The sequence below is a fragment of the Anoplopoma fimbria genome, chromosome 6 (genome assembly GCF_027596085.1).
Source record: "Anoplopoma fimbria isolate UVic2021 breed Golden Eagle Sablefish chromosome 6, Afim_UVic_2022, whole genome shotgun sequence".
NCBI lineage: Eukaryota > Metazoa > Chordata > Actinopteri > Perciformes > Anoplopomatidae > Anoplopoma > Anoplopoma fimbria.
The window spans coordinates 17,281,857-17,301,759 of NC_072454.1; the positions used below are offsets into that span (position 1 = coordinate 17,281,857).

The following is a 19,903-nucleotide window of genomic DNA, read 5'->3' on the forward strand; positions in this document are numbered from 1 at the left end:
ATCATGAATACAATGAACAAACAGACTGTATGAACCATTAAGGGTGTATTTTATTGAAGGCACAACATACATTCACTACACAAAACACATGACTGGCGTAAAGTTAATAGCTGTTTATAACATCAGTGTGTTATGTCTAAGGCATTAAGTATCATGTGATCCCTGTAAATGTAATTTGAGTGGACTGAAAAAAAACAATTTTTTTCCCACAAATGTTAGGCAACTTCAGTAGCATCTTCCTTTAAACTAAATACTCAGTGCAAAAATAAAAACAATCAAATAAAACTGAAAAAGTTCAGGTGCTTAAATTCAACCTCAACTAAAGAAAAATATTTGTGTAATATATTAACAGGCTAAACGTTACATTAGTTCTGTACTGCCATCTACAGGTCGAATAATGGAACTACCAACTCAACACTAAGGCTATCATTTCTTGTTAATCTCTGCTCTAAAATCAGGACAAAATTGAAACATGAGTGCAGAGAAACTAGGACTTCACATGTTAAAGCAACACTACAGTAACTGGCTTCTTCAGATTTCTACTTCTGTGTTCCTTAGCAAAACCGCATTTAGTGAGAGTTTGAAATAATGAGGACAGTGAAATTATTGTTAGTAAATCAGCTGACAATAAAACAGACAGCAAGACTAAAATGCAGAAATGCTAAATCAACTTGCAACAATGCACATTACAGCTAGTGATTTGTGTCATGCATAGAGTCAGAGACATGCTGTTTTTACAGAGATGACAGATCTATGTGGCACACTGACTGCTTCCTACTGCAGGTTTGCATAGTTTCTAAACATTTTCCTGGAGACACTTGGCTTGATTTTACTTTGGTTACCGTTATACAGCTATTTTTATATTTTACGTACGCTGAGGTGGGATGTGTTAAATGTCGCTAAGGTTGATGGATCATCAGTTCTCAGGGTTCTTCGCAATCTGCAGCCACTGTGCCTTTACTCTATATCTCTATCCAGTGAAGAAGGCCCTCTTCAACCACACATTGTCAGGTAAAGCCACTGGCAATACAAGAAATACAATTAGATGAACAGAAATACTGACAAAATGTATTGAGATTTTGCTTTTAAACAGAACTCACCTGTGTGACATTCATTTCAGCCTCTCCTGATCCCTCCGTGTCAAACTGCTGGAAAGACCCTGTTAAAGTTTCACAATTAATACTTTTACTAGTCTGCAAACACACAGTATACATTTAGAATAGCATCTATTACATTAATACTCACTAAACATGGCTTCAAGCTTGACCAAGCAGCAGATGAAGTTGTCAAAGTCAACCATCTCGTTCTCTGCGTACCGGGCTACCAGAATCTGGTTCAGTCGGTTATTCAGTTTAAAACCTACACAGGAAGGTATTTGAAATAAAATAAAATGTTACACTTCATCATCTGTGAGTGTGTGTACAGCAAATAATTGTGGAAATGATCATTAAGAGCATTATACCTGCTGCCTCCACTGCAAGACGCATCTCATATGAGCTCATGGCCCCTGACTTGTCAAGGTCAAAATCTCTAAAAATGACCTGGAAGACAGAGACAAAAATGTAAATAGAAATGTAGAGAATTTAAGTTTGAATACTGTTCCTTTGGCGTTGTTATTTACCAACCACTTTCGGATTTTATTCCAGAGGATCTGGAACTCCACCAGCCCTAAACGGGCACTACCATCTTTCTGTTTAACACGATGTCAAGGGGTGAAACCACATACAAACAAGCATGGTAAATGCATCATTTTTTTTGTTTCTGATGAAATTAATTTAACAAGGTTTTTGATCCATTCCTGCTGTTAACTCAAGAGGATACGTCCATCAGGTTGACCATGGTCCTGCATGAGTCCACACTGAAGCCATCAGTCTTCAGATCTTTGTCTGAAATAGAAGAAACACTCATCTGAAAAAGTCTGGTTAAGAATTGTCTGGCCAAAGGGTCAAATCCTGCCCACTGGATGACTTTGTAAAGTTTAACATTTGCAGAGAAGTCATTAATTCCAATTTTTCAAAAAAATGCCCTGCCACTCATTTTCCCACTGTTTTCCTCTGTTTTTAGTCATAGACAAGAGATCAACGGGAATCTCAGGCTGTTCTTCATCTGTTTCCAAATTAATTGTTAATTAATTGTGAACGTTGTCAGAATGTACTTTTACTGTTTTACACTAAGAGAAAGAGAAACATTTGGAGGTGTTGTTGTATATGTTTTTATGCAACAATTTTACCGGTCCGGCCCATTTGAGATCAAATTGGGCTGAATATAGCCCGTAAACTAAAATTAGTTAACCGTCCTTTGTTAATACTCTACATCAGAATCTAATACCGTAAGATGTAAGATGTATTACTAATATGTACATGTTCCAGTAGCTATGAATAAACAGACAACTCACGCCTGGAGATGACTCGGTTTAGAATGGTCCGAAGCTCGTGAATAGAAATCTCCATGTCCTGAAAAAGCACAGAGGACAAGAGAAGAGAAAGAATGACTTGATTTACTCACCATAACAAGACTGATACCATTTTGGATCTTTAAAGCTTTAGATGTTATCTAAAATACCACAAATAATACCACTATAATACCATAATTACCACTACCAACATTATTATATATATTATTATTATATATATATATATATAATTTGAGTAGTGTTAACAAGTACAAGTCAGATCTGTTTTTCAGACTTACCTCTCCTGCTAGCTGGGCGAACATGGACTTAAAAGAGTCATCAATGTCGTCTTCGGTAATTTCATCCTGTAGGAAACCACAAATATAGAAGGCATTAGTTTATGATCAGGATCTTAGTTATTTCCTACTATTCATAGAGAATGGTATGTAACATATTCATTTTAATGTCTCACTGATACGTACATCATCCCCTAAATCGGCAGAGATTTCATCATCCAGTTCTCTGCAATGGACAAAAACATATTAGCATGAGATTTAAATTTCTACATATTACAAATACTTAAATTGACATTAATATCACATGCAAAAGAAAAAAACAACACATACTCTGTTTCTGATTGCTTCTCAGTGAATACTCTGAGGACAAAGTCCGCCTCCTGACTGGGCTCAAAGGTGGAGGGGACGACGAGGTACTCTCCAGGAGGCAGACGAAGCCGCGTGCTCACCTCTCGCAGGTTGATGAAGGTCTCAGAGCGAGCGCACGATGAATGCTTCAAGAAGAAATCTTTCTTCAAATGGACATTCTGGCAGCCTCTGTACTAACGGCATTAGGAAACAATACATGGGTTGAGATGCATGTGCGTGTATTTAGGTCCATTTAATTGAAATCATGTATACTTTACACTACTGCCAACCAGTTCACAAAGCATAACACAGTATTTATTTCTGAACTTCTACCTCCATTACAATGAAAACTAACTTTCATATGGGATGCAAATAAAATACAAAGTTTTACATTTTTTGATATAGAATGAATATCTCAATCATGATGCAAATGTATGATTTTCATAAACTGAATTTATGTGATGAACACAATGCGCAGAGACAATGGTTAACTGGAAGTAAGGGAAATTCTTTTGAAAACTAACATGATCAGCAGTGCTGTAAAATATACATCATCCATAGTGAAATGGCTGAAGATCACCAGTGTTGTTACAATCAAATTTATTTTTTGTAGTTGATGCTCTGCCTACCTCTTCTGGAATCTGCACAAAAGAAAGGGAGAAAACATTAAAGAGCTGACAAAAAACGTGTAATAGTAATGTAATGTACTGTAACTATGAAAAGGGCAAAGTGACATTACTGACTTTCCATCTGTATTCTCACCTCATAAAGAGCAAAGCCAATAGTGTGCATGTCCTGACCCTGGCGCCGATATCTGCGGCGGTCCTTCTGCATGAGAGCTACTAAAAAACTGCACGCCACCTCATCATCCTCTGGGTCATCATCCTCCTCCATCAACGTGATCTTGTATTGAGGGTTGATCCAAAACGTGTCTACACAGATGGGACACTTGTGTTAGACTGTTTCATTGTCTATGTCTAATCTATTTCAGTGTGTACTTGAAAGGTATTTTTTCTCTGTGACCACACTGTCGGGACTCACTGGGATGGTTCCTACAGCCTCCAGCGGTGCTGCCTCTCCTCCAAGCGCCGTAGAACTTCATGGTGTTCCAGTGGCTGAGACTGTCCTCACTCAGAGCGTCAGCAGTCAAGTTACAGATCTCTAGCCGAGAAAACTGCCTCTTGAATTCACTGAAGGACATCCTGGAAAGTTGAAATAGGAGTTTAGGGTCAGAAACCTGAATCTAACCTTTTAGAAGAATCATTTGACATTTTGAGATATACTCTAATTCGCTTTCTTGCTGAGAGTTATGTGAGACTATTGATACCACTCTTGTGTCTATGAGTGGTATCAATCTTTTCATGTAACTCTCTGCAAGAAAGTCAACAGATGTATATCCCAAAATGTCAAACTAGCCCTTTAAAGTACATACAATTGATACACAGTAATACAGCAGATGGGAGATCTTACCAAAACTCCCCGTCTTCCATCTTCAGGTGCAGGTCCTCTTGTTCAGACGGGTCAATCTCATCCCATTCAGGAGAACTACACACACACACAACAAGACAAATAAACGGAATAAACATTTAGAAAAGAGTTTTAACACTCACAAAAGAAGACATTGACCAAACAAAAATAGGGATGGAAAAATACTTAGTACACACAGACATGTATCATTATTTTTTAACAGCACTTTATGTGCGCTCCACATAGTCCCATCTGTCTTTCACATGATCTTAAATGTATTCAAACAATTTTATGTCCATACATTTTTTTTAATTATTTGTCATTTTAAACGTGAAATGTTTTCTAGTCTTTATTCATCTGTTGAATTTTTTAATTGTAATAAAAATGTTTTCATTTCTTTTATTCTATTTAATTTTTTTTTATGTGCAGCACTTTGAGCTACATAATATGTATGAAATGTACTAGATAAATAAAGATTATTATTATTATTCATTATTATTATTAACTCACTTGTCACTCCAGGCACCAGTCCACTCCACCTGACCCCAAGGGTTACGGATTCTGATGAGGCGTTCCATGTTGCCGCGGAAATCAACCTAGATAATAAGCAGTGTGATGGTAAACTAAGGACCATTCATATTATTTGTAATAGTAACCGAATAAAGACAGCATAGTCATACACGGACAGACCTCCTTCAGTCCAGTGACTGAATAGGCGTGGCCTTTCACAAGCTTCTTGAATGTAACAGCCTCCATGTCGAAGGCACTTGTGATCTGTAATAATAGGAAAACATGATAACTGCATTGACTGGCAGACAGAAATAAATATAAATGCTTTTAATGTTAATGGCTTTCTCAAGATGGTGCAACATCGATCCACGTGTCTTGGTGGTGTGCCAACGTGTTCAGCACTTACATCGATGGAGCAGCCCAGCAGAGAGCCTCTCTCCAGGGCTTTGCCAATTATCCTGTGCAGATCTTTGGGAGCACTGCGGAGCTCGTACATCTCAGACACACCACCTGTGAAGTCCTCGAACCCTTCGGTGGTGCTTCCTCCGGAGAGAGCCTCATAGGAGCCACTCAGCCTGCAGCCACAGTAAAAAACACACTTGGGATTTACAACCTCCTACTACATACACTCATACTGACTAATTTACAGTTTTTCTCAGTTGTTAACACACAAAAAGCGAAAATTCGGCACAATTTCACACAACCTTCACTTCATGTACCAATCGCTCGACCCAATTTGGCACTACTTCACACTCCCTTATCTGCATTAGACTCTGACTTTCCTTCTTTACACTCTGATGTCAATTACACATCACCTTGTTGTCAAAACACTACACACAATGTTCAGTTGTTGCACACACTTCTCAAGTAAAATCTCAAAGCATCAACCTACAACACACAAATATTAAAATCTCTAAACATTCAGGTCTGTTGAGCAATTTGCAATCAGGACTGCAGCATAAAAGTGCCTTGAGCCTCTGTTTTGTTTGGTGAACAATGGAGAACTTTGAAGAGATCGACAACCAGAGAAGGAGAGGGGTAAGAGTGAGAGGAGGAGGAGGAAGAGGAGGACAAGAAGGAGGGGGCAAGGGGGAGGAGGAGTAGGAGGTAGAGGAGTAGGAGGACAGAGAGAAGGAAGAGGAGGGAGAGTAGGAGGAGGAGGAGGACAAGGAGGAAGAGGAGGACAAGGAGGAGGAAGAGGAGGACAAGAAGGAGGAGGGAGAGGAAGAGGAGGAAGAGGAGGACAAGGAGGAGGAGGAGGACAAGGAGGAGGAAGAGGAGGACAAGAAGGGGGAGGAAGAGGAGGACAAGGAAGAGGAGGAGGAGGACAAGGAGGAGGAAGAGGAGGACAAGAAGGAGGACAAGGAGGAGGAAGAGGAGGAGAAGGACAAGGAGAAGAAGGAGGAGGAGAACGGTCATCTCTAATGAGATTCGGGCCACTGTGGTAGACCATGTGCTCAACCATGGTTTGAGCATGAGGGAGGCTGGCCAGAGGGTCCAACCAAATCTCAGCCGCTGCATATTTGTGTGCTGTTTTATGTTTGACTATGAAAAAAGTAGGCCTACACTGAGACATTTTACAAAAGGAGAAATGGCTCATTCTCCAGAGTCATTGTCATTCATATGGTGTGTTCCATTTCTATGATTGTGTTTTCAATTTTGCACTTCAGTGTGCTGTAAATGCTTGGTAGTGTGCAGCAAATGCTTAGTTGTGTGTACTCAATGGATGGTATGTGTGTGTCATTTGAAAATATGGCTGTGTGTACCAAATGAAAACACAAGTTCCATTTTGTGAACAGTTAAGAGATTTGATGGCAAAGAGTCATCTTGCAAAGGGAGTGTCAGGTTTAGCATTTTGTGTGTGAGGTTTTCAGTTTTGTGTGTGCAGTTTTGAGAAAGCCGTTTGTGAAAAACTGTAATAACTGGGCAGAATCTTATAAAACCTACTTGGCATACGCCTTCTCCAGGAGAGCACTCCAGAATTCATTGCCCTCAGCAGAATGGACAAACATGAGCTCACCGCCTTTGACAGGCAGTCTGTCATCTATCACAACATCTACCCATTCGCCGAACTGCCAGAACTGCAACACAGAGCAATAATCAACAACTCCATCAATCTGAACTGCTTGCCTTACACTTGATAGAAAGTGCAGTGCGTGGAAGATGATATTGAAGTACCTGGAAGTGGAAGATTCCAGCATAGTCATCTTGGAAGGACTGGCCATGAGGGACAACCCGATGAAGAAGCCTCTCATTCAGGGTGAGAGAGCCGATGGCTGCTAAGAGCCAGCAGTCGCCTGCAAGTGAGGGGAGGAAGCATTTTGCAATCTTTATCTAATTCTGTCTGTTTTTTCAGGGCAGATTCAAAATAAACAACAATGAGGGCTCACCCAGCGCTCCCTGACAGATGTCTGTTCTCGTGGCACCACCCACAATGAACTGAGGATCGTCTGTCAGTTCCTATGGAGAAATGACATGGTTGGGTGAAGACAAGCAAATACATCAAATTCTCAGCATTCAGACTAGTCAACACGTTCCACGATCTACTTTAAAAGGCGACACATCTTTCAAACCATTGCTATATTTGCATAGACACGTCAACTTCCTGGGTCTCGATGAAGCACTATAAAGAAATGTCAGGAGCGAGGGAGTGGTCAGGGAATGCTATGTAATGCCAACAGCTGCAGTGGTCTGAGAGCTTCCTGTCCCTACTTGTCCTTTTCTGTCTGAGTTTGCAGATATGAAATAACACAATGTCATAGGATATGTCTGTTTATATGATATGTTTCTCTGACAGTAAGAACCACATACTTGTTGTTAAGAAATGTAACATAGGCAGCAATCTAAAGAATGATGGGTGAGGTATTTACACTTAATATCCAGCTTTTGGTCTAGAAGCTGTGTCATAAAAACATATTATTATCTGTATGTGGGTGTTGAAAAAGTACATTTGTTATCTTGTGTCCTACTATCAGTTTTATGCATTTGTAGTCACTACTCACCGGGGGCCTCATCCACTCCACATCCTTAGTTTTGGAGGAATAGGGGGCGAGCTCCTTGAAGCCCAGGGATGGAGGCTCAGCGGGGAAATAGGGGTCTTCAAACAGGCCGCCGGACTCCAAACATTCCTGCTTCAGTGCCTCGTAGTCCTGGTTGGAGAAGGGCACCGCCTGGTCCTTGGAGCCCATGCCTTCAGCTCGTAGCCTGTTGGCCTGTATGGTTGCAGAGATCCCTCCGGTCGGATACATGCTGGTGTGAGATAAAAATATGGGGCTGTGTGAGTATGCACAACACTGTCTATAAATAGCAGGGAGCTAATCGGCAGCACACTCTTGTCTAACCGTTACAGCACAGCAATCAGGTGTGGGAGCGTGTGTAAAAAAAAAAAAAGAAAAAAAGGCCAACAAAAAAATGAATAATGAATTTCAATAATGAATTTTCCCCAATAATTGTTTTTCTTGACAGTGACTGTTCACTCATTGCTCGTCTCTGTAGTCTTTCTCCAGCTGCTAGCTTGACAGCTGTGGGTGCTAACAAAAGCCGTGCTACATTCTTTATAATATGTTGAGGTTCATATTGATAATTTGGGGGGGAAGAGTATTTGGAGGAAGGCTTGAAGGGCTTGGTTTCCCGGGTGGCTAATTTTTTTTATGTAGCTTACTCCTTGTATTTCTTCAAGATTAACAACCCTAGCTCTAACAGAATAAACAAAATGAAAAAATACAAAATAATAACCTCAGTATTTCTAATGTCCTGGCTACGGCCCTGCAAAAGGCAAATCCTGCAACTAATAATTGTCATGTACAAAAATATTAAATACTGTATGGAAATTTTAGTCAGAGGCCGACATCATTTTAAGCCCAGCAGAGAAATAATAGATATTTTTGAGTGTGTGAGACGAGACACCACCTTAAACACAGCAAATAACAATAACAAAAGCACTTAGAAATATGATACCTTGTCTGTGTAGCCAGGCTGAGAGGAGAGAATGAGACATAAAAGAAAGAGAGAGAAAGGTCATTCACTAAAGTGTTGGCACTGGTAAATATAAAGTGATTTCTTATTCAAATAATTTGGATTGCACTGCAGAAGCTTGTGCAGTCCTAATGGACGTTAGTGTTTACCGCTCAGCGGGGGTGTCTTTCTCCTCACTGAATGCACTTGCTTTTCTATGCCGGACAGTTTCACAACTTCCAGTCACGGCTCAAGAGGGACATAATAGCTTTGTGAGGAAAGCAGGGGCTAAAAAGAACCAAATATGCCTGCTGTTAGGTTTAAAGTTTCCACTAGGCCATCCCTGTCTGAATCAGTGAGAGTAAAAACTGGGACATTGGATGATCTGTTATATCACTCTGCTCTACCGAAAAGGAATCCTAATGAGCTCAGTTCAGTAAACAGTCAAGCAAGATGAGAAAACTTGGATGGAGCTTCAGTGGTGAGCAACCAGGAGATCCATGGGGGGGGGGTTGAGTAATGAGTTGAGTAATGAGTTGAGTTTATATAAAGAAAAAAAAAGGCTGTGTTGCTGTGCAAAAGTGGAACAATTCTGCAGCTAAGGACATTGTTTAAAGGGCCAATCCCCCAACCAGGAGGCCCCTCATGCCTTTAGAGACTGCGGGAATGTCCCTCTGCTCTGTCTAACTGCTAGACAGAGACTACTGCTGGCTAATGACCAAAAGGATATCTCTATTCTTCACGTTTGGGAAAAGCTGATCCATGCATTCCTGTGATGATGATGTCATCCATAGGACTTCAACCTCAACAAAAGCCCTAAAACAACCAACAGCCTCTCTGTCAAAACACCGGCGTCCCCTCTACACTAAAACGGACAGAAATATGTTGCTCATATGTTGGCTGCTTTGTGAATTCATAGACCTGTCACTAGGAAAAAAAAGCCACAGCATGTCACGCAGGCTTAGATTGTTTACAGCACCTGTTCGGTAGTACAAGTAGGCCTGTCTTTTTATGCGATCTGGCCTGCAGACTGTCTCAATTATTTACAACACAATAACACTAATTATACATTTGATGTCATAGCTGAGTTAAATCTGTGTGCCTGAATATCACAGCTGTCATTTAGTGCTACAACGTGTAGTTTAAACAAACCGCACGGTGGTCCTACACTACAATAAAACCGTGAGGCACCGTTAATCTGTAAATGGCTTAATTAACACGTTCAGTGAAAGGAAGTAAAGAAGACGACTGCACTCACCACCGCTTTAAAGGCAACTTTCGGCTCCTTCGATATGAGTCGGATAGTGATAATCGTGTAAATCTGGGAAAGGGGGACAGTGATTTGGTAGCCTGGAGCGCAAGTCCAGGTCCAGCCCCTCTGCGCTGCACACACTGCAGGAGAGAGCAGCCGCTACAGGGGGAGGGGCCACCGCGCTCACCCGGCCTGCACCACCACGCACTGCCGCTAGAGGCGCTGACGAGAGCGGGGATCAAATCAGCTCTATGCTGTTCACACCAAAACTTTAATAACTTAAAAAAAGAGGTAGATTGGGTTAAAATAAAGTTAGACTGAAATTACAAACAGATTTTTATAATATTGTTGCATATAGCCTTCAATCCAGTTAAAACAAATACATACACAGCAATACAATAATAAACACTGTTACTCACAAAGCTAAAACAATCAATAGGCTATAAGCTTAACAATTATATTGGTCCGTTGGCAGTAAATACATTAATTAATAATATATTGAATGATTTAAATCATATGCAAGATGTTATTATAGCTCTTTGTTTTATGATATGTCATGGCTCGGTGGTGATGGCACTGTATGTATACGGTATATTGTCTGTTTATTGTATACATGCATATGGGACACCAAAAATCTTTTGCTCGAAGGAATATTCAATCAGAAAAAGAGTCCACTTCAATCCAAAGAAGTGGCAGAATGCTTCCTGTTAATATGTTATAATAATACATATTCTCTTGATTATACTGAGTGGAATTTAGTTATAATGCTCATAAAAGTAGAAGTAATTATTTAAGGTTAAATATATTTAATAAACAGAAACAGACTTCCTTTCTGATACAAAGCGAAATTCCATTTTAATGTCAATCCTCTTGCAACCTGAAACTATTGAGTGTCACCTCAAAGGTCGCCCAAGGAGAGATAACTATTGCTACGGATTTTACTATCCTTTGTTTGATTATAATGCAGCCAGGAGTTTGTGTCATTCCATATAAACTATATTGAGAAATGAATGCGAATTTGAATTGTGATATTTGTTGAAAGGTTGAGTTGAGCATGAATGGTACTCTTCAAATGTCAGTGTATGAGTTTATTGAATCAAAATTAAAGTAACACTCCTACTGTCAGTCGTTCCATTGACAAAAAGCCAGTGAGAGTTTTCCACTGGATTTAGGATTATTGAGAAGCTCTGTGGCAAACAAATCTTTATGCTGCTTACACATTCAGCAAGATAAACTTCACAAATGAACACCACCTTTATGATTTTTGAAAAGTGAATGCAATCAACAAAAGTTAAAAGTTAACTTTAGGCTATAAAAAAACTACACAACGTTCGTATGAGGGGGAGTATAAACAACAAGGCTGTGGAGACGGACTAGACATGTTGATGGTAAGTCTCATTTAGCCACTTATTAGCAAACACCTTTTTTAAGACACCTAAAAGCTTCAAAAACCACAAAAGGTATCTACTGACATATTTTATATCGTAGAAGAAAACATAAAGACACTTAAGATTGTGTCAACCACTGCCTGTATTTCAGGCATCTATCAATAAAAACATTAAAAGAAAAACATTGTCTTCAAGACAATGGAACCGGTAGTACAAAACTGCAAACTAATTTCCGGGTTTCTCTTATAAATCCATTTTCTGCCATGATCTTGCTTCTGTAATTCTTTGCTCACAGTATGTGATGCTAGCAAGTTTGCAGTATTAACAAGTTCAACCTTGCTAAATATGAAGTAGCCCATTTATCTAGAATAGGTAGCAAATGACAAAGTCAAAGCAATGTTGCATTCAGGTATCTTGACTTCATGACAGTGAGTGATGTCTATTCGATGTCTATTCGATGTCTGGTTAAAAACAACTGTAAATGCATAATTTATCATTTTTAATGCCACATAAGGCCCGTAATAATGCACTCTATCAATACTGGCATTACAATACAACAATGGTGAAGCAAACATAACCATCCATAAGTCATGATAGAAGGACTGCTGAGAACATTTGAAATGGGTATTACAACATCACAACTCATCCTAAGCTTTCATTACAGTGTTACTGATGTTTTCATTGCTGATCACTCACTGACTACCAGCAGTTGTTGTTCAGTATGTCTCCAATATGCCTCAAAACATAAATAACCAGGAAAACCAACAAGAACTGGGTTTTTTTCCCCCTGCTTGGCCTACATTATGAGTTGAATTTGTACTTAAAATTGAGGGGTTATTATTGGCACTCATGTGTCATGTCAATGTTCACAAACAAGAGCGTGTACAAACAGAGTCCAGTGGTTTATGACCCACCCTTCCCCCAGCTTCCCTCCAGTGTGTAAAACCTCAGAAATGTTATCTAAGAGGGTACTCCATTATGTCCATTGGGTGTGGAAGGTTGGCTCTTGGAAATAAGACTAATAAAGAATCAATTTCAGCACGGAAATGAAGAAAGTCTGGATAGTCTGCAGAAGGATTCTTCTCCAGAATGCTTTGGTTGTGTTATTTGTGTCCATCTTCTTAAACTTGAGCAGCAACACACACTGCAGCTCATCACGTTGCCTCCAAACTGGATAAAAAGCAGCCACTCTGCATCACCAGCACTGCTCTGCAGTATCGTGAGACCTCTCTAAGCGACAGTTAAGCTAATTGTCTTTTCTGTTTCCCATTCTGAGGTAATCTAAACAAGGGCGGATTCACTACCATTCACTTCCTTTTATGCATATCCTTTATATGTAGTGCTTACAAAACAAACAGTGTTGTATTCAGCTGAAACAGCTGTGTAGCTCCAGACTAAACCGGCTGATCACTGACCGAGAACTGTTTGACTAAGGTTTAGCTTTGCTGTATTCAGCATAATGTAAGTACAGAATAAGGATATAAGGATGATATAAGAGCATAAAGCAGACTGGACCTGGAAGAAATCCCCCAGGCTCAATGTTGCAATGTCATTTACATCCCGTTCTTATTCTTGCTCAATTTGGCATTTGCTTCATTTCATGCGTTTAAGCTTCCCTTTCACAACTATGCACTACCTTTAATCCTCTCCAATAACATCTGAACCTTTTTGTTTTCTTTTTTTGAGCACTGCGATATTACCGAACGTAACAGAATGTCTAATTATTATCAAACAAATCTAAATTTAAGTGTTTGTGTCATTTACTTTTGGTATGTACCCATCAGCAAGTTCAGACAATAAGTACAAGACATTGCCCACCCCACACACACACACACACACACACCACACACACACACACACACACACACACACACACACACACACACACACACACACACACACACACACACACACACACACACACACACACACACACACACACACACACACCAAATTAAGATGAGACAATGAGAGTGGAGCTTCAAGTTGCCGTTAGGCGTGTCCTTGTTTGTATTTGGTCTGTGTCCACAGCAATCTCGTTGCTGATTTGCTTAGGGTTGCTGCTGGCTGTTTTTCCCAGCTCACCTGTCCATCGGAGGCCCCTCCCTGTCGGTAATTCCTGCCAAACCTCCCCCCACCTGTGTGGAGCTATAAAGGAGGCTGGGACAAAGACACGTCTGGATTGTGCTCAGCTAGTGGAAGGTCAGCTCACAAATCAACTCAACTCACAAAGAGGGAATCACCATCCAGGGAGTCTTTATACACTTGAGAGGAGAGGATGACATCCACGGCAGGTCGACTGGCCCATCTGAAGCAGAGGGAAGAAGGCATCGGCACTAACCAGCAAGCAGTGAAGTTCTCCCAGCAGGATTATGACACTCTGCGCAAGCAGTGTCTGGAGCGTGGACGCCTGTTTGAGGACAACCTCTTTCCAGCTGAGCATAAATCACTGGGTTACAAAGAGTTGGGACCGTACTCATCCAAAACCAGGGGCGTTGTTTGGAAAAGGCCAACGGTAAGAAGCCACTGAGAAGAAGCATACAGCAATGAAAAAAAGTACCACTATTTACACTGAAATATTATACTGTGCTCAATATTATAATAAGCTTCACAGTGATGTGGCAGTGAGTATTGTAAGTATTTATTTTACTCAATTGCAAATGTTTGATCTTTTTAAATCCAGAATTGTGAATGACAAGTAGAAGACACTATATTAACAAACAGAAGCCGTAACTTGTTACTTTCCCAGAACACATAAAAGCCACATAGGGTTAAATTTATGCCTCAAATACTGTACTATCAAATCAAAAACTAGCACTAAATACTTTTTGGGAGATAATTTACCCAAATGTGTTGGATCAAAGCAGTGTAACAATGGACAATCCAAAGAAACGTTTCTCAAAACTGCTCATGTATGTTAAAAATGTTGTGATTGTTTGGTGCTCTTTATAGGAGCTGTGCTCAAAACCAAAGTTCATTGATGATGGGGCGACGAGGACAGACATTTGCCAAGGCGCTCTGGGTAAGTGAGGGAGAAGAAGGGTGAATGACAGAATGAACAGATGGGTGGATGAATAAATTATGTGGTGCTTTGTTTTTAAAATGGAACCACAAACATCCCCGGACCAAACCCTCTACCCATTCTGCCATTAAGCTTGCAAGAGGGAGTTATGACTGGCGTGGTTTGTTGCCACATGCTGTTTACAGCACTGTTACACTGCAATAAATGCCACATATTGCTCAATCTCAGACCACGTCTCTGTTTATCCTTATGTGCAGGTGACTGCTGGCTTCTGGCTGCAATAGCCTCTCTGACTCTTGACCAGCGGATCCTGGCTCGCGTGGTGCCCCATGGACAGAGTTTCACCGAGGGTTATGCTGGGATATTTCACTTCCAGGTCAGACAAAGGCCTTTCTCATATGACCAATTACTCAGCCCTTCCAGTTTTTGTTGCTTTCTTTTCCCTTTTGTTCTTTCTTTCATTGTCTTTTTTTTCCCTACAGTGTCCGACCTTCTAATGCAAAACTTACACACGGGTTTAGGGCAACCCAAAATACTAAAGAACTGATTTGGGAGCGAAATACAAAGATCCATCTAGTGCCAAAATCAGAAATCATCTAAATGTCAACTCACATTGTCGAATCTCAATCGCTCAGTTACTCATATCTAGACAAGTTAATATGTTCTTGTCAATTTCAGTCAGTTGATTCAACAATAAATGAGTCAATGCCACAAACATGTTTTACCAAATGTGAAAGAATGTATGAGGTAATAGTCCTTCCAGCACACCACCGGTTTAAAGTTGAGTAGAGCTGCATACATAAAGACAGATCCAGCAAATTTGAGCTAATACAACAAACAGCTTCACTGTGCTTCATGACAAAATAATTGTGTTAATATCTACATTTGTGTTTGATACCAATTTTTGAAGTCGTTATTGCATGTGGTGTGACACACAATGCACAAAATAAGATAATCCAAGGATCGCACAATTGTCTTACATGAGTCGTAAATGTATTTGAAGTTGAGTTTACTGATTGGGAATTTTTTTCTTTCTCAGTTCTGGCAGTTTGGTGATTGGGTGGATGTGGTGATCGATGACCGTTTACCCACCAGAGATGAAAAGCTCCTGTTTGTTCACTCAGCGGAGGGCTCAGAGTTTTGGAGCGCACTGCTGGAGAAGGCCTACGCCAAGTACGGATTGTTCCTCTTATATTTGATGCTTCATCGAAATGTTAATGCAGTAAAAATCTATAAATATATATATATATTTGGTGAATCTGTCCACATCCCTCTGTCACTGACAGGGTGCATGGCTGCTATGAGGCCCTGTCAGGAGGAAACACGATTGAGGGTTTTGAGGACTTCACAGGAGGGATTGCAGAAGTATACACCTTAGACAAACCTCCAACGAAGCTCTTCCACATCATGCAGAAGGCTCTGAGCCTGGGTTCACTGCTGGGTTGCTCTATAGATGTAAGTCTTATTTTCATATTGCTTTGCATGCTGGCCTGCAGGCAAACTCACCAACAGCACTGTGTTTGTTCTTGGTGTTTTCAGATCACCAGTGCCTATGAGACGGAGGCAGTGACAACTCTCAAACTTGTCAAGGGACACGCATACTCAGTCACTGGTGCAGAGGAGGTATACGATTTATCTAAACTGTCACCAATACGTTTTGTTTTTTTAATGCATACAAATAATTTTTCCCACTGTTGTTGCTCTCTCTCCCAGGTTCATTTTCAAGGCATACCAGTTCAGCTGGTCCGCATCAGGAACCCATGGGGTCAGGTGGAGTGGACTGGGCCTTGGAGTGATGGGTAAATAATTAAATTCTAAATCCATTAACCATTAGCTACCATTGTTTACTTCTAGGATTTACCTAAAATCATGTTAAATCCCAATTAGATCCAGTGAATGGAAGCACGTCAGTGAAGAGGACAAATCAAAGTTGAACAATGTGGCTGAAGATGGAGAATTCTGGTAAATCCATTTATTTCATTTCAATGTCAATAAACATAGTGTTGTAGATATTCTTGTTGGTGCTGGAGTATGGATTGCTAATCTCCTATAACACCAAAAGTAATATTACTGCTCAGCCTCAGGAAAAGTGATGGACACAACGTTCTTTGTTGAGAAAAGTCTTCTCTACCCAGGATGTCCTATTCAGACTTCATCAAGCAGTTCAACAAGCTGGAGATCTGTAACCTGACCCCAGACACGCTCATGAGTGATGATGTGGGCCACTGGAACAGCTACCAGTTTGAAGGGATGTGGAGGGTGGGATCCTCTGCTGGCGGCTGCCGCAATCACCCAGGTATAAGACGAACCATAGGTATGTTTGAGCTACAACTTCTGTTACACTTCTTCATGTAAAGGATTACACATTTTTGTGTGTTCCAGCCACATTCTCGTCCAACCCTCAGTTTGTGGTGCGTCTGGAGGATGTGGATGATGATCCTCAGGATGGGAAGGATGGGTGCACCTTCCTGGTGGGGCTGATGCAAAAGGATGGACGACGGCACAAGAGGCTTGACCGCAACCCTGAAACCATCGGCTTTGCAATTTATGAGGTATCTCTGAATAATGTGATATATTATATGAAATTAAAGCTCTGTATTTGACTGATTTTCTAAAATACTTCTTCTGTCTGTTCCCTTTTTACAGGTCCCAGATCAGGTCTGTATTTGTACTGTCACGTGCCAGCCTCGATCCCTTACTTGCAAAATAGATTCAAGTGTATCACGAGTATTGCTTGATTGCATTGTGAATTTCTGGGTAGCTGTGTGACGTTCCAGTAATAAAAACAAATGTCTCCTGTTAATATCCAGTACAAAGGCTGCAGCAATGTTCACCTAGGTCCGGACGTCCTGCTGCGGCAGAGAGCTGTGGCTATGAGCAGCAGCTTCATCAACGTGCGGGAAGTTTGCGACCGCTTCCAACTTCCTCCGGGAGAATATGCCATAGTTCCCTCGACCTTCCAGCCTCACAAGAATGGCAGCTTTGTTCTCAGGGTGTTCTCAGAGAAACAGGCCGCAACCAGGTATCTGTGTCACAGTTACATACAGACTGATTGACATGTATAGTGTATTGAAGCGATTAGAGCTTTCGCTTATACAGCCATCTAGTGGACAAAGCTCAGAGGCCAGCTCCTTCTTCATACTCAGCCAAAACTTCCTGTGAATGTTAATTTCTTGCAAGCCAAAAGAGTGTGCTTAAGGTATGCATTTCTGTCTTTTCAGTCCACTGCAGGTGGACATTAAAGCGGCAATAGAGGAGGTAAGAAAAGCCACAGAATAATAATTAGCTGCTCTTGCATGCAATATGAAATGGTTAGTCACGTTTTTAAGACATTCTTTTAATTCCACTTTAGAACTCAGATTGAAGGACATTTGTCACAATTATTTTTTAAATGCTTATTGCTTAAAGTTTAATATACGTGTGTTACAGTCATCATTAAAGGCCTAAAATTTGAAGAGCTGGTGCTTCTATTTGGCATTAGTGTGTGTCTAATCTGTGTCCCCCTCTTACAGGAGGAAGTGTCTGAGAGTGATGTGGATCCTCAATTCAAGCAGCTCTTCAAGCAGATTGCTGGCAATGTAGGTAGAGCAACACGAGAATTGAAAGTAAACGAAATCTAAACCTGGATTATAAAGTAAAAAACAAGTTATAATGTGCATTTTTCAAACAGGACATGGAGGTATCGGTCTTTGAACTGGTTCAAATTTTGAACAACGTTGTTTCTCACCGTGAGTACATTAAACTCTTACATATATTCAAGTTTGGCCTTTTTTTAACTATCATTGACTGAAGAGTTGCAACTAGCTATGTTTTGTCACTTTCTTGCAGGGTCTGATATCAAGACAGATGGCTTCCACCTTGAGACAGGACGCCTTATTGTCAGTCTGCTGGATGTATCCTATTTAAGAAATGCATTGTCCTCCCTTTGGGAGTCTGGGTGCATTATAACTATGTAATTGAAATATGTTAACGATAAATTAGATTGAAAAAACAAGCATTAGATTTTTATAAACCTTAACATTCCTAAGAAAGATGAAAGTGCCATGTTGGGATTGATGGAGTTCCACTTGCTGTGGACCAAAATCCAGAAATACTTGGTAAATTTTTGATTTATGCGATTTGAAATGAGCGTTGGCTGTGTTTGAATTAGGATCTGTATCTGTTAACAAAACACATGCTTGCCTGGTTCCTGCTATAGGAGATCTTCAAGAAGTTTGACACGGACAACTCTGGCACTATGAGCTCCCACGAGATGAGATGCGCAGCCAATGAAGCAGGTAACAAAAGTTATCACGTGAGGAATGTCATACACTAAAAACCATCAAATATCTCTGAAACATGGTTATAAATTTTGACAGCCATGTAGAAATCAAAAGCCAAATGATCCCCATTTTATTATGACCTCACTTCTTCTGATATGCTTTGATGCAAAACTAACACTCTCATTTGCTTTCCTGATAAAAATCTTAATAAGCGTGTCCGTGTGTGTGTGTCTGGCAGACTTGTTAAGCCAGTTAGAGGACTCCCTCCCTGCACCTACATTTAATTTGAATTGCCTTTGCTGCAAGAACAAAACAAGTGGGGGAGGCTGTGTAACTAAACTCTTCCATTATCACCTTGCTGACACCTTGTAAATATTATACCTCGCCAGGATCAGAAATAATACACCTCTAAGAAACTGATCTGACATGCTAACAGGAGATGATAATAAGTGACAGCTATTTCTCTTCCTCAGGTTTCCAAGTCAACATTGCTGTGCTGCAGTCCATTGTCAATCGTTACGCCGATGCTCAGTATGCCATAGACTTTGACAGTTTTGTGGGTTGTCTCATTAAACTGGAAATGCTCTTCAGTAAGTGTTCAGCAAACACAACAAGTATTTCTCATATGAATCTGTAGGCATGTTCACATAACCTGTATTTATATTTCTGTCTCTCAACCAGAAATGTTTAAGGCATTGGAGAGAGCTGACACAGGGAAGATTGAGCTGGATATACAGCAGGTGTGTAAAATAATAACAAAAGCTTCTCGTTTGTCAGCATTTCTAGTTTAGACAAACCCTTGTATAATTTTGTTTCCACCTACAGTGGCTGTGCCTGGCGATCTACTGACTCTGGAGACAAGACAAAGAAGGACCCTCTCTTGAAAACTGCAGGAAGATTAACTATACATTTATTTCATTCACTTTTTTATTTTCACAAATTGAGTAAATCCAATGAAAAATACATTTCATATTCATATGTTCCACATGCTTGAAAATATCTAAAATGTATT

The 19,903-nt window shown here is 40.4% G+C and overlaps 2 protein-coding genes across 2 annotated transcripts; one reads left to right on the plus strand and one right to left on the minus strand.

Annotated features, from left to right (window-relative positions):
• Positions 1-32: 32 nt before the first annotated feature.
• On the minus strand, positions 33-10,336 carry LOC129092325 (calpain-1 catalytic subunit-like). Its single transcript, XM_054600238.1, has 22 exons — positions 10,226-10,336; positions 8,016-8,262; positions 7,404-7,473; positions 7,192-7,310; positions 6,961-7,094; positions 5,420-5,588; positions 5,194-5,277; positions 5,014-5,099; positions 4,507-4,581; positions 4,078-4,238; positions 3,799-3,968; positions 3,666-3,677; positions 3,019-3,230; positions 2,875-2,914; positions 2,692-2,757; positions 2,396-2,453; positions 1,822-1,886; positions 1,622-1,690; positions 1,463-1,541; positions 1,246-1,359; positions 1,101-1,159; positions 33-1,020 (listed from the first exon to the last, which is right to left on the minus strand). The coding sequence occupies exons 2-22, from the start codon at positions 8,259-8,261 to the stop codon at positions 994-996; spliced, it is 2,115 nt and encodes a 704-aa protein (XP_054456213.1). The 5' UTR covers position 8,262; positions 10,226-10,336; the 3' UTR covers positions 33-993.
• Positions 10,337-13,861: 3,525 nt separating this feature from the next.
• Positions 13,862-19,861, plus strand: LOC129092103 (calpain-2 catalytic subunit-like). Its single transcript, XM_054599901.1, has 21 exons — positions 13,862-14,122; positions 14,560-14,629; positions 14,887-15,005; positions 15,669-15,802; positions 15,916-16,084; positions 16,169-16,252; positions 16,343-16,428; positions 16,517-16,591; positions 16,765-16,925; positions 17,012-17,181; positions 17,276-17,287; positions 17,440-17,651; positions 17,851-17,887; positions 18,142-18,207; positions 18,300-18,357; positions 18,458-18,522; positions 18,658-18,726; positions 18,828-18,906; positions 19,365-19,481; positions 19,573-19,631; positions 19,717-19,861. Exons 1-21 carry the CDS (start codon positions 13,886-13,888, stop codon positions 19,738-19,740), a joined length of 2,103 nt encoding a protein of 700 aa, XP_054455876.1. The 5' UTR covers positions 13,862-13,885; the 3' UTR covers positions 19,741-19,861.
• The last annotated feature ends 42 nt before the right edge of the window (positions 19,862-19,903 follow it).

Excerpts from the sequence above, each read along its gene's own strand:
- LOC129092325 (XM_054600238.1), bottom strand. The coding sequence starts at position 8,261 with ATGTATCCGACCGGAGGGATCTCTGCAACCATACAGGCCAACAGGCTA. Across the intron at positions 7,095-7,191 it reads CTGGAATCTTCCACTTCCAG|TTCTGGCAGTTCGGCGAATG; the intron begins GTACTTCAATAT and ends TCTGTGTTGCAG. Across the intron at positions 2,454-2,691 it reads TCGCCCAGCTAGCAGGAGAG|GACATGGAGATTTCTATTCA; the intron begins GTAAGTCTGAAA and ends GTGCTTTTTCAG.
- LOC129092103 (XM_054599901.1), top strand. The coding sequence starts at position 13,886 with ATGACATCCACGGCAGGTCGACTGGCCCATCTGAAGCAGAGGGAAGAA. Across the intron at positions 17,652-17,850 it reads GAGAAACAGGCCGCAACCAG|TCCACTGCAGGTGGACATTA; the intron begins GTATCTGTGTCA and ends CTGTCTTTTCAG. Across the intron at positions 17,888-18,141 it reads TTAAAGCGGCAATAGAGGAG|GAGGAAGTGTCTGAGAGTGA; the intron begins GTAAGAAAAGCC and ends CCCCTCTTACAG.